General features: G+C 39.9%; 1 protein-coding gene across 3 annotated transcripts in view; it reads left to right on the forward strand.

Moving 5' to 3' along the window:
- Nucleotides 1-13542, forward strand: part of LOC141156879 (tenascin-R-like) — a 746139-nt gene that overhangs the window by 574725 nt on the left and 157872 nt on the right. For all 3 annotated transcript variants that reach the window (XM_073643379.1, XM_073643380.1, XM_073643378.1), the window contains 2 exons: nucleotides 4375-4525; nucleotides 4949-5218. In XM_073643379.1, coding sequence (XP_073499480.1) covers nucleotides 4375-4525; nucleotides 4949-5218 — 421 coding nt within the window. The remainder of the gene's footprint in view (nucleotides 1-4374; nucleotides 4526-4948; nucleotides 5219-13542) is intronic.

The raw sequence follows: 13542 nt of genomic DNA on the forward strand, positions 1-13542 counted from the left end.
AGACCCTTTAAAACATTAAAGTGGTATTTGGGCTCAATTCACTTCCACACCAGGACTAGAGTAGAGACAAAATACCCATTCAAGGAAAGAAAGTTTTGACAGTAGCAAGTTCAGAATTGGGACATTTTAGCATAATACATTATTTTTATTGCTGATTTCCCCTGTAACTGGGGCTCTCGTATATTAGCACCAGATAGCTCTCGTATATTAGCACCAAATACAGGGAAAATTCAACCACTTGGCTGTATAGCAGAGTTGATTGGGTCTCACAATACCCGAAGCTCCTGTGTTGTCCCTACACACAGAGATCACATGACCGCTGGGTCCGGAGGAGGGAGCACTGTAAGTACTTTTTATACTTGTGTACATAACATACATGTACATAATGATTGTGAGAAAATGGATTTGTTACTCCAAACACAGTGAGGAAATCAAAAGAACCTTTAAAACATATTCAGGCTCAATTCATTTCCACATCTAGATAAAAGTAGAGGCAGAATACCCGTTCAAGGAAGGAAAGTTTTGACCATAACAAGTTCAGAATTGGGACATTTTATCCTTATAATTCTTTTTATTGCTGATTTCCCCTGTAACTGGGGTTGATATATTAGCACCAGATAGAGGGGAAATTCAACCAACCTGGCTGCATAGCAGAGTTAACCGGGTCTTCTAAGAACCAGCAGCTCCTGTGCTCTTCCTACACAGAGATCACATGACCTGGGTCTGAGAAAGGAGAGCTAAAAGTACTTTATCTACTTGTGTAGATACCGTGTATATGATTTGGCCATTTTAGCATTATAATTATTTTTATTGCTGCTTTCCCGTGTAACTGGGGCTGATATACACTACCGTTCAAAAGTTTGGGGTCATTTAGAAATTTCATTATTTTTGAAAGAAAAGCACTTTTTTTCAATGAAGCTAACATTAAATGAATCAGAAAAACACTCTATACATTGTTAATGTGGTAAATGACTATTCTAGCTGCAAACGTCTTGTTTTTATTGCAAAATCTACATAGGTGTATAGAGGCCCATTTCCAACAACCACCACTCCAGTGTTTTAATGGTACATTGTGTTTGCCAACTGTGTAAGAAGGCTAATGGATGTTTAGAAAACCCTAGAAAACCATTGCACAAGTATGTTAGCCCAGCTGAAAACGGTTTGGCTGATTTGAGAAGCTATAAAATAGACGTTCCTTTGAGCTAGTTGAGAATCTGGAGCGCTACATTTGTTTGTTCTATGAAACTCTCAAAATGCCCAGAAAAAAGAAAACTTTCATGTGAAACTATACAGTCTATTCTTGTTCTTAGAAATGAAGGCTATTCCATGCGAGAAATTGCCAAGAAATTGAAGATTTCCTACAATGGTGTTTAATACTCCCTTCAGAGGAGAGCACAAACAGGCTCTAACCAGAGTAGAAAGAGAAGTGGGAGGCCCAGCTGCACAACTGAGCAACAAGACAAGTACATTAGAGTCTCTAGTTTGAGAAATCGACGCCTCACAGCTCCTCAACTGGCAGCTCTATTAAATAGTACACGCAAAACGCCAGTGTCAACTTCTACAGTGAAGAGGCGACTCCGGGATGCTGGCCTTCAGGGCAAAGTGGCAAAGAAAAAGGCATATCTGAGACTGGCTAATAAAAGGAAAAGATTAATATGGGCAAAATAACTCAGACATTGGACAGAGGAAGATTGGAAAAAAGTTTTATGGACAGACAAATCAAAGTTTGAGGTGTTTGGATCAGACAGAAGAACATTTGTGAGACGCAGAACAACTGAAAAGATGCTGGAAGAGTGCCTGACGCTATCTGTCAAGCATGGTGGAGGTAATGTGATGGTCTGGGGTTGCTTTGGTGCTGGTAAAGTGGGAGATTTGTACAAGGTAAATGGGATTTTGAATAAGGAAGGCTATCACTCCATTTTGCAACGCGATGCCATACCCTGTGGACAGCGCTTGATTGGAGCCAATTTCATCTTACAACAGGACAATGACCCAAAGCACACCTGCAAATTATGCATGAACTATTTAGGGAAGAAGCAGGCAGCTGGTTTTCTATCTGTAATGGAGTGGCCAGCGCAGTCAAGATCTCAACCCCATTGATCTGTTGTGGGAGCAGCTTGACCGTATGGTATGCAAAAAGTGCTCATCAAGCCAATCCAACTTGTGGGAGGGGTTTCAGGAAGCATGGGGTGAAATTTCTCAAGATTACCTCAGCAAATTAACAGCTAGAATGCCAAAGGTCTGCAATGCTGTAATTGCTGCAGCGGGAGCATTCTGTGACGAAAGCAAAGTTTGAAGGAGAAAATTGTTCTTTCTAATAAAAATCATTATTTCTAACCTTGTCAGTGTCTGGACTATATTTTCTAATCATTTTGCAACTCATTTAATACATAAAAGTATGAGTTTTCATGGAAAACACAAAATTGCAAAATTGTCTGGGTGACCCCAAACTTTTGAACGGTAGAGTATTAGCACCAGATAGAGGGGAAATTCAACCACCTGGCTGCATAGCAGAGTTAAGCACTCATGTGGATCTACACAGAGATCACATGACCATTGGGTCCGGGAAAAGGAGTACTGTAAGTACTTTATTTACTTGTGTAGATACCGTGTATATGATTGCGAAAATAATGGATTTGTTACTCCAAACATAGGGAAGAAATGAAAAGAACCTTTAAAATATTAAAAGGGATATTCGAGCTCAATTAATTTCCACATCTTGAAGAAAGCAGAGGCAGTATACCCCTTCAAGGAAAGAAAGTTTTGGCTGTATCAAGTTCAGAATTGGGCCATTTTCGCATACTTATTCATTCTTTTTATTGCTGATTTCTTCTGTAACTGGGGCTGGTATATTAACTCAAGATACAGGCTTAGAGTAGACTGAGTCTCTTAAGAAACAGCAGCTCTCCCTACATGCTGAGATCACATGAACCCTGGGTTCGGGGGAGGGAGCACTGTCAATGATTTATCTACTTTATTCACAGCACTTGTTCAGAGCTGTGTATACAGTGATCGGAAAGGCAGAGATGGTTATAACCCAGTTCTACCTTATCTATGGGGCGTTTCACTTTGTCTGACAGCCGACTCGCCGCCCCCCTGGTTCACGATCTCATGCAGGCAGCTTCCTCTGCAATGACATTTTAAAATGTGAGTGGGTAGTAAAGTGGTGCGGACCGCATGGATATTTAGGGTATGTGCACATGTTGAGTATTAGGAAGCAAAAATTTCTGCACCATTTCTGCATTTCATGGCAGGAAGATTGCAGCGGACAATACTCTAATTTTGCCACATTTTTGCATGTGTTTTTCCATGTGTTTTTCACCTGCGCTTTTGTTCAGCAAAGATGGCTGTTTGTAGCTTATTATGCAAGTTGAAAAAATAAATTAAAGCTTGGATAGATAGATATAGATAGATATGGATAGGTAGATATGAGATAGATAGATATTAGATCATTTCAAAACCCCATGACACATTAGTGCCTTGCGTGTGGAGCTTATCGTACATCTATTAACCCAATAAATAAATAAATGAAAAAATCTAAGTCGGGTCCCCCCATTTTTTGTAACCAGCAAAGGTAAAGTAAACAGCTGAGAGCTGATATTATCAGGCTGGGAAGGTCCCTGGTTTTTGGGCCCTTCCCAACCTAAAAATACCAGCGCGCAGCCACCTCAGAAGTGGACAATCACTTGAGATGCTCCAATTCTGGTGCTTTGCCTCGGCTTTTCCCGATGCCCTGGTGCATTGTAAATCGGAGTAATGGTGTTTGGGGTTGATGTCAGCTGTACAGTGTCCAAAAACACAGCTGACATCAAGCCCTTGGGTTAGAAATGAAGAGGTGTCTATCAGACACCCCCATTACTAATGAAGAAAAAAAACACAGCCCAAAAAAACCTTTATTTAAAGGATACCTGTCACCAGAAATAACGCTATTAACTGCACCCCCGGGCCTGACTGACAGCCAGACGCAATGCAGAGCCAGTGTCAGTCTGGGGGAGGTTTGTGATAGACACAAACAACAATTTGGGCAGTGTTTTTTTGTTTGCTTGCTTTTTTACAATCATCATCATCAGGGATATGTTATATGACTGTCTTAAAGTTTTTGTCAAAATAGATACGGGTGCGGCTATACTATTTTATTTATTTTTTTACATAGAAGCGAGAAGGGGGAGAAAGAAAAAGAGGAAATGAGAAAAAAAGATAGGAAAAAAAGAAGAAAAAAAAAACTAAGAGCATTCATGTTATAATTTCATTGTTTCTTTATAGTATATATATAGTACTATATATAGTATATGTGTCTCCATTGCCAGTCATATACCCCATTACTACGTGTCATTGTATATCTTACATTTATCCCATCATTTCTTTCATTGACAGAATAACGAGGGTGGCCTTACTGTCCAGCTCCCCAGCAGCGTCACTTCTTATAACCAGACAGGGTTGAAGCCTGGGGAAGAGTACACCATAAGCATCATTTCCCTGAAGGAGCAAGCAAGGAGCCCCCCAACATCGGGCAGTGTTTCTACTGGTAAGAAAGCTGGCACAGCACATGTATCAGGTAGACAAGTGGATGGCAACTGGAGGCTGAGGTCATTGTAATTGCTGAGAGCACTTGGTCTATATGTTACGAACGTGATGACAACCCTCTCAGCAGCTTTAATTCATTGTGAAAAAAATAAAATAAATAAAAGATAGTAGGGTGAAGATTAATACTGCGCCAAATGGCAAAAGATGTAGGAAAGATTTATGGTGACAGTACATTAAGTACATTGGTCAGCTCAGGAAGTCAGCAATACCTTAGAAGTACATTGGCTTCCATCTAAACTAATGAATCTTTTGCCTGCACATATGGTAATGTTTGAAGGTCTGATCAAGGACGGTGATACGGTCATACTGAGAACAGCAAATTCCTCGGAGAATACGGTTTAACAAGGGTTTGTTTTCTCCATAGTCATTGACGGCCCTTCTAACATCCTGGTTCGAGATGTTTCTGACACGGTAGCTTTCGTGGAATGGACTCCGGCGAGAGCAAAACTGGACTTCATCCAGCTGCAGTATGGACCGATCAATGGAGAAGGAGAGAAGACCACCTTCCGCCTGCAGCCCCCTTTGAGTCAGTACTCCATGCAAGTTCTGCGGCCTGGATCTCAGTATGAGGTGTCGGTGTCAGGAATCCGGGGAGATACTCGCAGTGACCCTGTCAATGCCACCTTCACGACAGGTGAGCACTCTCATTGATTTACATACACATGTGCTGGGGGTTTTGTGGCACAGTAATGGGGTGACTATGGTCCTACTCCATGACCACCAATTGTGAGCCTGTCTGTGAACTTCACCTACAAGAACAATGATACCCAGAAACTCAAGTGTAATTTCTTCACACTGATTCAACGTATCTAGAACAACACACCATGCTTTGCAAAAAGTTTGGATACGCTACGATGGCTGAAAAGTGTTGCTGATCAGAGGCAAGTTTGGGTCTTGAGACCACTACCTATCACTCAAAACACTGCTCCTGCATAAGCAGCATGCACAGAGCAGTGCACATGCTCAGTGATAACTCTATGGGTCCAGCCATCGCTCTGTGCAGAGTGTGGTGGACGGACCTATAGACAAATTCATTAGCACATAGCTTATGCAGATGCTACGTGCTTCGGAGCGAAAAAACCTGAAGGTGTGAACTGGAACATAAATTGATGTGCATGCAAAATGTAAATGCATGTTCACACAGGGCCATTAGACAAAGAGAAACCAAAGACAAGAAAAATACCCAAATGATTAAAAGTAAATGTATAAATCGCACAGTGCAAAAATAATAATAAATAATAAAGGGTATTTAGTTAACATAATTTTGATCAAAATAATGTAAAAGCTGTCCCGCCATGTCACGGCATCCCTTGTGGGACAGTCCTAACTCTAATATTAAAAACCTTACCATTTGTCAAGTGACATACATATGGACAAGGACAGAGAGACTGGATCCCTGGTGCAGGCATAAAACCGAGGCAGGATCAGCATCCCAGCCCAGACAAAGGGCGGCCACACCCTTTTATATGCACTCAAGCATACTAACTGCAAAGAAAAAACCTGAAGGTGTGAACTGGAACATAAATTGATGTGCATGCAAAATGTAAATGCATGTTCACACAGGGCCATTAGACAAAGAGAAACCAAAGACAAGAAAAATACCCAAATGATTAAAAGTAAATGTATAAATCGCACAGTGCAAAAATAATAATAAATAATAAAGGGTATATAGTTAACATCATTTTGATCAAAATAATGTAAAAGCTGTCCCGCCACGTCACGGCATCCCTTGTGGGACAGTCCTAACTCTAATATTAAAAACCTTACCATTTGTCAAGTGACATACATATGGACAAGGACAGAGAGACTGGATCCCTGGTGCAAGCATAAAACCGAGGCAGGATCAGCGTCCCAGCCCAGACAAAGGGCGGCCACACCCTTTTATATGCACTCAAGCATACTAACTGCAAAGAAAAAACCTGAAGGTGTGAACTGGAGCATAAATTGATGTGCATGCAAAATGTAAATGCATGTTCACACAGGGCCATTAGACAAAGAGAAACCAAAGACAAGAAAAATACCCAAATGATTAAAAGTAAATGTATAAATCGCACAGTGCAAAAATAATAATAAATAATAAAGGGTATTTAGTTAACATAATTTTGATCAAAATAATGTAAAAGCTGTCCCGCTTCGGAGCGGTATTTTGAGTGATCATTGGGGGTCTCAGGCCTCAGACTTCCACCGATCACCAACATTTTCCAACTTCTGAAACATATTAACTAACTTTTTACAAATGATAGTTACCCTTTAATCCTCATTTCTGTCTTTTGGCCATTGGACCAGAGTAGTATCAGCAGGGGAGCGGCAGAAAACTGGTAAAGTTTCATTCATGTCAACCTATCCAGCCATTCGGCTTTTTTCCTCTCTAGAGTGGCTTTTAAACTGATGGAAGACCCAATCTCATCATTTGTGTATCAGGTGTTGCACAGGACCCTCCAAGCTGCCCGATCTAAAAATATTGCATTTTTGGTCCAGCTCGCTAATTTGGAAGCAAAAAATAGTGAAAGTCTACCGTTGTTTTGACATCAGTTGTGATCAGTTGAGGCGCAAGAAAACAGATAAATGGACACCTGGACAATGTTGGGTGTACTGTTTTTTGTTTTTTAGGGTATGGGCACATGACATATTTTCCGTAAAATTTTAAAAAAAGTGTTATATTTACATTAAAAAGAAGGAACATTTGCATTTCTATGTAAAAAACAATTTAATGTTAATATGTTCAGTCTTTCGAGCATCTTTTAACATAACTTCCTTTCCCAAGTTACAAAGCGGTTAAATGAAGTGATCGGACCATTTTGCTCACTATTTTATACATACCAGTAAAAAAACAAAACACTAGTGACCAAAACCATGACAAAAAAGATGTTTCAGTTAAAACACCACCGTCATTTTTTCCTTGTGTTTTCTGCTTGAAAAGCTCAGCGTTTTCGCACGAGTTTAAAAAACGTCATGTGCGCCTGTCCTTAACCCCTTAGTGACCAATAGATGTATTTTTACTGACCTGCGATAGAAGACACTAGCTTTCCTCGACAGGTGACAATCCTGTAACTGTCACCTGTACACTATAGCTAACAACTTTCTGCATCAGCCATGATCAGTGTTGGCATCAATCATGCACATTTAACCCCTTAGATTCTGCTGTCAATAGTGACTACAGAATCGAAATAGTTCACAGAGTGTGGGGGATCCCTCTTTAACCTTATTGGCACCCTGAGATCTTGATTGTGAGGTCCTGATGTTTGCCTTGGCAGTTCATGCCCAAATAACGGACTTAGGGTTTGCCGGCTATAGCGGCCTGTTCAGAAGTTATCAAAATTTAGGTGGTAAAAATAAACTTTTTCATTCTTGCCATGCCACTTTCCATTACTTCCTGAAAAGAACCAGAAGGGTTAATGAACTACCTGAAAGCAATTTTAAATACGTTGAGGGGCGCGGTTTTAAAAATGGTATGACTTTTCTGTGGTTTCCAACATATAGGATCCCCAAAGTGACTTCAAAACTGAACAGGTCCCTATAAAAATAAGTTTTGTAAATTTCCTTGAAAAAATTAAAAATTACTGCTACACTTAAACCTTCTAAAATGCTGACAAAATAAAACAACGCTTTACAAATGGTGCTGATGTAAAGTAGACATGAAGGAAATGTTATTTATTAATGTTTTTGTGTGGTATGACTATTGGGATTAAAGGGATAATCATTCAAGGTTTCAAAATTGCATTTTTTAAAACATTTTTGTCAGATTTTGAATATTTTTATAAACAAACGCAAAACCTAATTCAACCTAAATTTACCATTATTATAAAGTATCATGTGTCACAAAAAAAATGCTAAAAATCAATGGGATATGTTGAAGCATTCCAGAGATATTACTACATAAAGTGACACTGGTCAGATTTAAAAAAATTGGTCCGGTCACTAAGGAGTTAATAGGATCCCGCCTACAGATTCTACTGTTAATCCAAAAATAATCCACAGAAAGGTCCTCAACACTGGGATTTAAATGCTGATTTTTACATCACTATTGAATCGAATAGGGAAAATCCACAACAAATCCATCCTGGGTGAATACAATTTGTTCAAATGTCATCCACGTGACATTGAAAAGTGATATGGATTTTACCTAAACAAATCCACTGGTAAAATCCACAACATTTTCATCCTTTGTGGATCTATCTTTAAAAGGGTTCCGTTCACGAGTTAAATGCTTATTTGTTACGGACTTTACCTTATGCATTGCAGAGGGAGAAATATATTTTCCATCTGGAAAATCAAGATGTCTTATGTATCTCATGAATATTCCTCCAAGGAAAAATTTCAGCTGGGGATATTGAAAAAAAAACTAATAAAAAAACTAAAAAATATTTTCTATCATTGAGACTGTATTACAAATAGTAGGATAGCCAGGAGGCACGTGCACATAATAAAGGCATAAAACTGCTGAGTTGGCCCTTTTGTTATATCCTTCAATCTGCACTGAGTGAGATGAACTATGTGAGATATTTATCATGGACCAACCTTCCCTTTTGTTCTAAAGGAAGATTGATTGACAGATGCCAGTGCATTAAGCATGATGGCTTCAGCCTGCAGGACTATTGGAGAGAAGCCGCGTTTCATGTGACTGAAGACGCTCAGTAATACTTTAATTAACTTTATTGCCTAGTCAAGGGTTAGGAGCACCTCTTGTTGTCTATATTTATAGAGTGGTTTTGCTTCTTTGGACATTAAGGATGTATTGTGATGAAACTTCACTTACTTTTAGTATGAATCAATGAAACTGCTCACTCAGGTTGTCTGGTTAAAACAAGCTAACTTATTGGACTGGTGGAGGTCTGACCGACAGGACCTACACTGTTGGACACAAAGGGGAACTTTTTATTGCAATAAGAATGGAGCGACAGTGCAGATGAACGACCTGCACTCCGTTCATTCCCTAAGGGGCTGTTGAGCATTGGACTTTTTCCAGTAGTCCCATTGAGAATTAGGAAATCATCGGTCGAGCATCTGACTTACTGCGCCATCTTGAAACAGGAATTAAAGTTCTCCATTAGGTATAAAAGTTCCCGTTCTACCACAGAGGTGGAACACCTACCGATCAATAAGGTATTATCTATCCTGCAGAACTTGTATTATCCAGTCAACTTCTTTAATGCAATACTCGTTACTGCAGTTTTGGATCAAGGCCTGTGGACGCCTCCTTGGTCAATTGTCATATGGGGCCCCTTCTACCTCTTTTCAATGCCTCCTAAATGTGGACCTGGAAATCACTAAATCCTCCTAAAACCTGCTTTTTATGAGGTTTTAGGAGGAGTTAGTTTCTTCTGGAGGGTTTTCAGACTTCTCTGATGTCCAGTAAGTCTCTCCTTTTTCTGGAAGCCTCCTGGACTTCTGGGAGAGTTGGCAAATAAGCTTTAAATATAAGGTGTCAGAACTTTATAAGAATATCCCAATTGTTTTGGTCTGGTGGTTTTTCTGGTTTTTCTGCTAGGCTTTTGATCTGCAATTGGATTTCAGTTCTATGCTAGGGATGGCTGTCATATTATTAGATTTTCTAGATTAAAGCTTCCATATTAATGAAATCTCACAATATATCAAGGTGAAGAATGTGGACATTGTTTCAGACACCCAAGCAGCATAAAATTAAGAAAAAAGCTACGAACTCTCCAAAGACAAAAAGCTATAGTAGTATAAGTGTTACCGAATAGCTCATTGTCTTTGATCGAGACTTTGTAATAGGGTGCCATCTTTTCCATAAATCATATAGTAAAATTTCTGATTTTCTACATCTGCCCCAGTGAATTGCGAGTGATATTATTTTGAAGATTAGGCATCTCTAAAAAATAATGGCTCAACCAAAAAACAATAGAAGTAGACTTCCCAAACTGAGAGTGGAGCAAACAGATGCTCAAGAGCGTACCTCATGAAAACCCTCTACCTTTGTTGCTTAACCCCTAACAGAATTCCAAACTTTCTCTCGACTGTGATGACTTGGAACTGTACAAAGTTATTTTGGTGATCCAATCTGGTTTTGATGGATATCCTTGGATTTTGGCTAGGCCATTCATTTCTAGTAACAGCCATCCTATTCCAAAATAACCTTGCCTGTGTGAGGCTAGCCCCTTAAATATATGGTTTGGTGTGGGTGAACTCAAAAGGTCTTCATATTGAATCTCTTGGATTAATTAGAATACCCGATTAGAGCCTGACCTTCTCGCTCAACATCAGGACCAAATTTCCAAATGTCTAAGTAGCTGAATAGACAAAAATTCTTGAAAAACCTTCTCAGAAGATTAGAGGATGTTATAGCTACAAGAAGCCAAAATCCAATAATGCCCGCAATTTTGGAATGGAATGTACAGCAAGTTCATATACAAAATGTCTTATCCGTATCATATCTCCTTGTGGAGAGCGCCAAGCCGGCGAAAGGAGACTTATGTATAGGCCATATAATGCTCTTCTGGGCAATTAAGTATGCAACATTTCTCTCCAGAAAGGAACAGGACTTGAATTTTAGCATCACCTACTGGATGTAGCCATCCTAAAAGTCAATATTGCCCCTCTAAAAAGCTTTGACACAAGACATAGGATAAGAAGTCAAACCAGACACTCCATTTGCATATATGTGTTTCAGGGTGTTTGCCCCTCATCAGTGAAAAGCAGAAGTGCTACATCGAATAGGTGGCACTAGAGTTCAAGTATTCTTCCTCTCTAAGGAGGCCATTTGCACTTTTAAATATCCAGAGGAGTATCACATAGCCTATAAGTCTCTTTACACTGACTTGGAACTCTGTGCCACTAGAATTTTTGCCTCTTACATCTACTATTAGAGGTGTCTGATCTAACCAAATCAGACAATTTGCTTTACATTGACGAAGGGAAAACACCCTGAAACATGTGCCAGCAAATGGATTGTCTGGTTTGGCTTCTTATCTTAAGTCATGTGGCAAGGCTCATTAAAGAGTCAGTATTGACTTTTAGTATTGCTACATCCAATAGATGGCGCTAGAGTTCAAGTCTGTTTTCATACTGAAGAGGCAATTAGCATATAGAGGAGGTGATTTCTGGAATCCACATAATTTTCACCTTGTAGTATGTACTGTATATTTATTTTTTTCCCAAGTACAATAATATATTTTTGATTTAAGCCACCAGGGTAAGACCTGAGCTGTCTGATCCTCAATGTAATCACTGCCTTGTTTTTTTCTCTTCACGCTAAGAGGCTGGAAGCTTATAAAATGCTATTTGCCCTCTGTAGTTTTAGGTTATCAAGTTGGGAAACAATATAAACTTTTCTATGTACTTATTTTCAGCTCACCTCCTTGACGTTTGGCAGAGGGCTTTATATCATAGCAGGGTTTTTTTTGCAACCCACTGAGCTTGAAATCGCTCATCACAGTTGTCTTGTTTTTGATTTCTATAACGAAAATCCACAAAACATATTTCAAACACAATTAATTAAACGTAGAAGGGTTTTTAAAGGACAAATGTGAGGATGACTACACTAAATTAAGGAATATTTCCCATAAAATGAAATAATACCTGGAGTTGAAATGTGTCCTTGAGATGTCATCTTCCATCAAGCTGATATAGGGGATGTCTCATGGAGACAACCTCCTATGATGATCTCCATTAAGATATATGGACAACACAGAGGGGGTCCTATACCAACCTCCCTCTATTAGCCAAAGTGGCTTTTGGTCTGACAGCCCTGACAAGTCAATGGACTACCTGGTGGGCTATTTTAATGGCCATCATGTAATACTTCATGGAGCTTTAATAGGAGATAATATCTATTCTTGGAGGGTTTCATCTGATCACCGGATTAGCACCAAAATAAAAAATTGTTGCTTTGACAAAATTATATCATATGGACATTATTGAGGATGGTGCCCTATTTTGGACCATCTCTATTAGTAGGTGCAGAAGGTCACCCTCAAATAAAACCTCTCGCTGTGCCATGCCTTGTATTACATGGTTGATCATTCATAGACATGACGTAATAGTATATGTTCCCTGTGCCCGCGGCATCCATCATGTTTGGAGTTGTTATTTTGCACAGCTGGAAATCCACCAGTTGGAGTCAATGAATCAGTCACCTTATTCAATGTTCACAGTTTTCTTCCATCGCGTTTTGGGAACTTTTGTAAATATTTCAAGTTGAAATCTATTGTAAATGCAGGTTACGGGTGCAGGCGTGCTAGACAAGGCTTAAGTAATGTTAATTACTGGTTTGACAGAGAAAACGAGAGACGAATTGTACAGTCGCTTTACATGCAGACTAGTGTTGAGCCACCCCCGTAGTGTTCGAGTTCGGTTCGGTTCGTCGAACACCCGTGTGTTCGCCGAACTGTTCGTCAAACTGTTCGTCGAACACCTTCGAACACCGTTAAAACCAATGGCAGGCAAACAAAAACACATAGAAACACATAGAAAACACCTTCAAAGGTGTCCAAAAGCTGACAAACTGCTCAGAAGACATAACTAACACATGGAAAAGTGACAAGTACATATAGTCATGCGAAAATAAAAGAGGTGGAGGAGTAAAAGGAGGGGGAGACACAGATATAGGCATGTCATGCCCTTCTAAAATCCAAAAAGTGAGAAGCCGACACGGCCAGTCCGCTCCTGCCCGTGCCACCTCCGTGTCTCCGGGTTTGTGCCAGAGCCGCGGTGAACCCTGACGGCCAGCCCCCCTCTCCCAATACTGGTGCCTGTCCGCTGGTGGGTCGAGCGAGCCCCCCTGTGGTGGAGGCAGCTCTAAGCTTTTTAATTTAAATTGTCTCTCTAATTTGAATGAATACACTTTAAATCCATTTACAAGGATCTATTGGAGGGCAAGTCTCATGCCAGCAGCCGCGGTAATTCCAGCTCCAGTAGCGTCCACTAAAGCTGCTGCAGTTAAAAAGCTTTTATAAGGATCGAGCTCGGCTGTCCACCGCAAGGCATCCTACTGCCAGT

This window comes from Phyllobates terribilis, unplaced genomic scaffold, assembly GCF_046119375.1.
Source record: "Phyllobates terribilis strain yellow unplaced genomic scaffold, ASM4611937v1 Scaffold_8__6_contigs__length_399053987, whole genome shotgun sequence".
Taxonomy (NCBI): Eukaryota; Metazoa; Chordata; class Amphibia; order Anura; family Dendrobatidae; genus Phyllobates; species Phyllobates terribilis.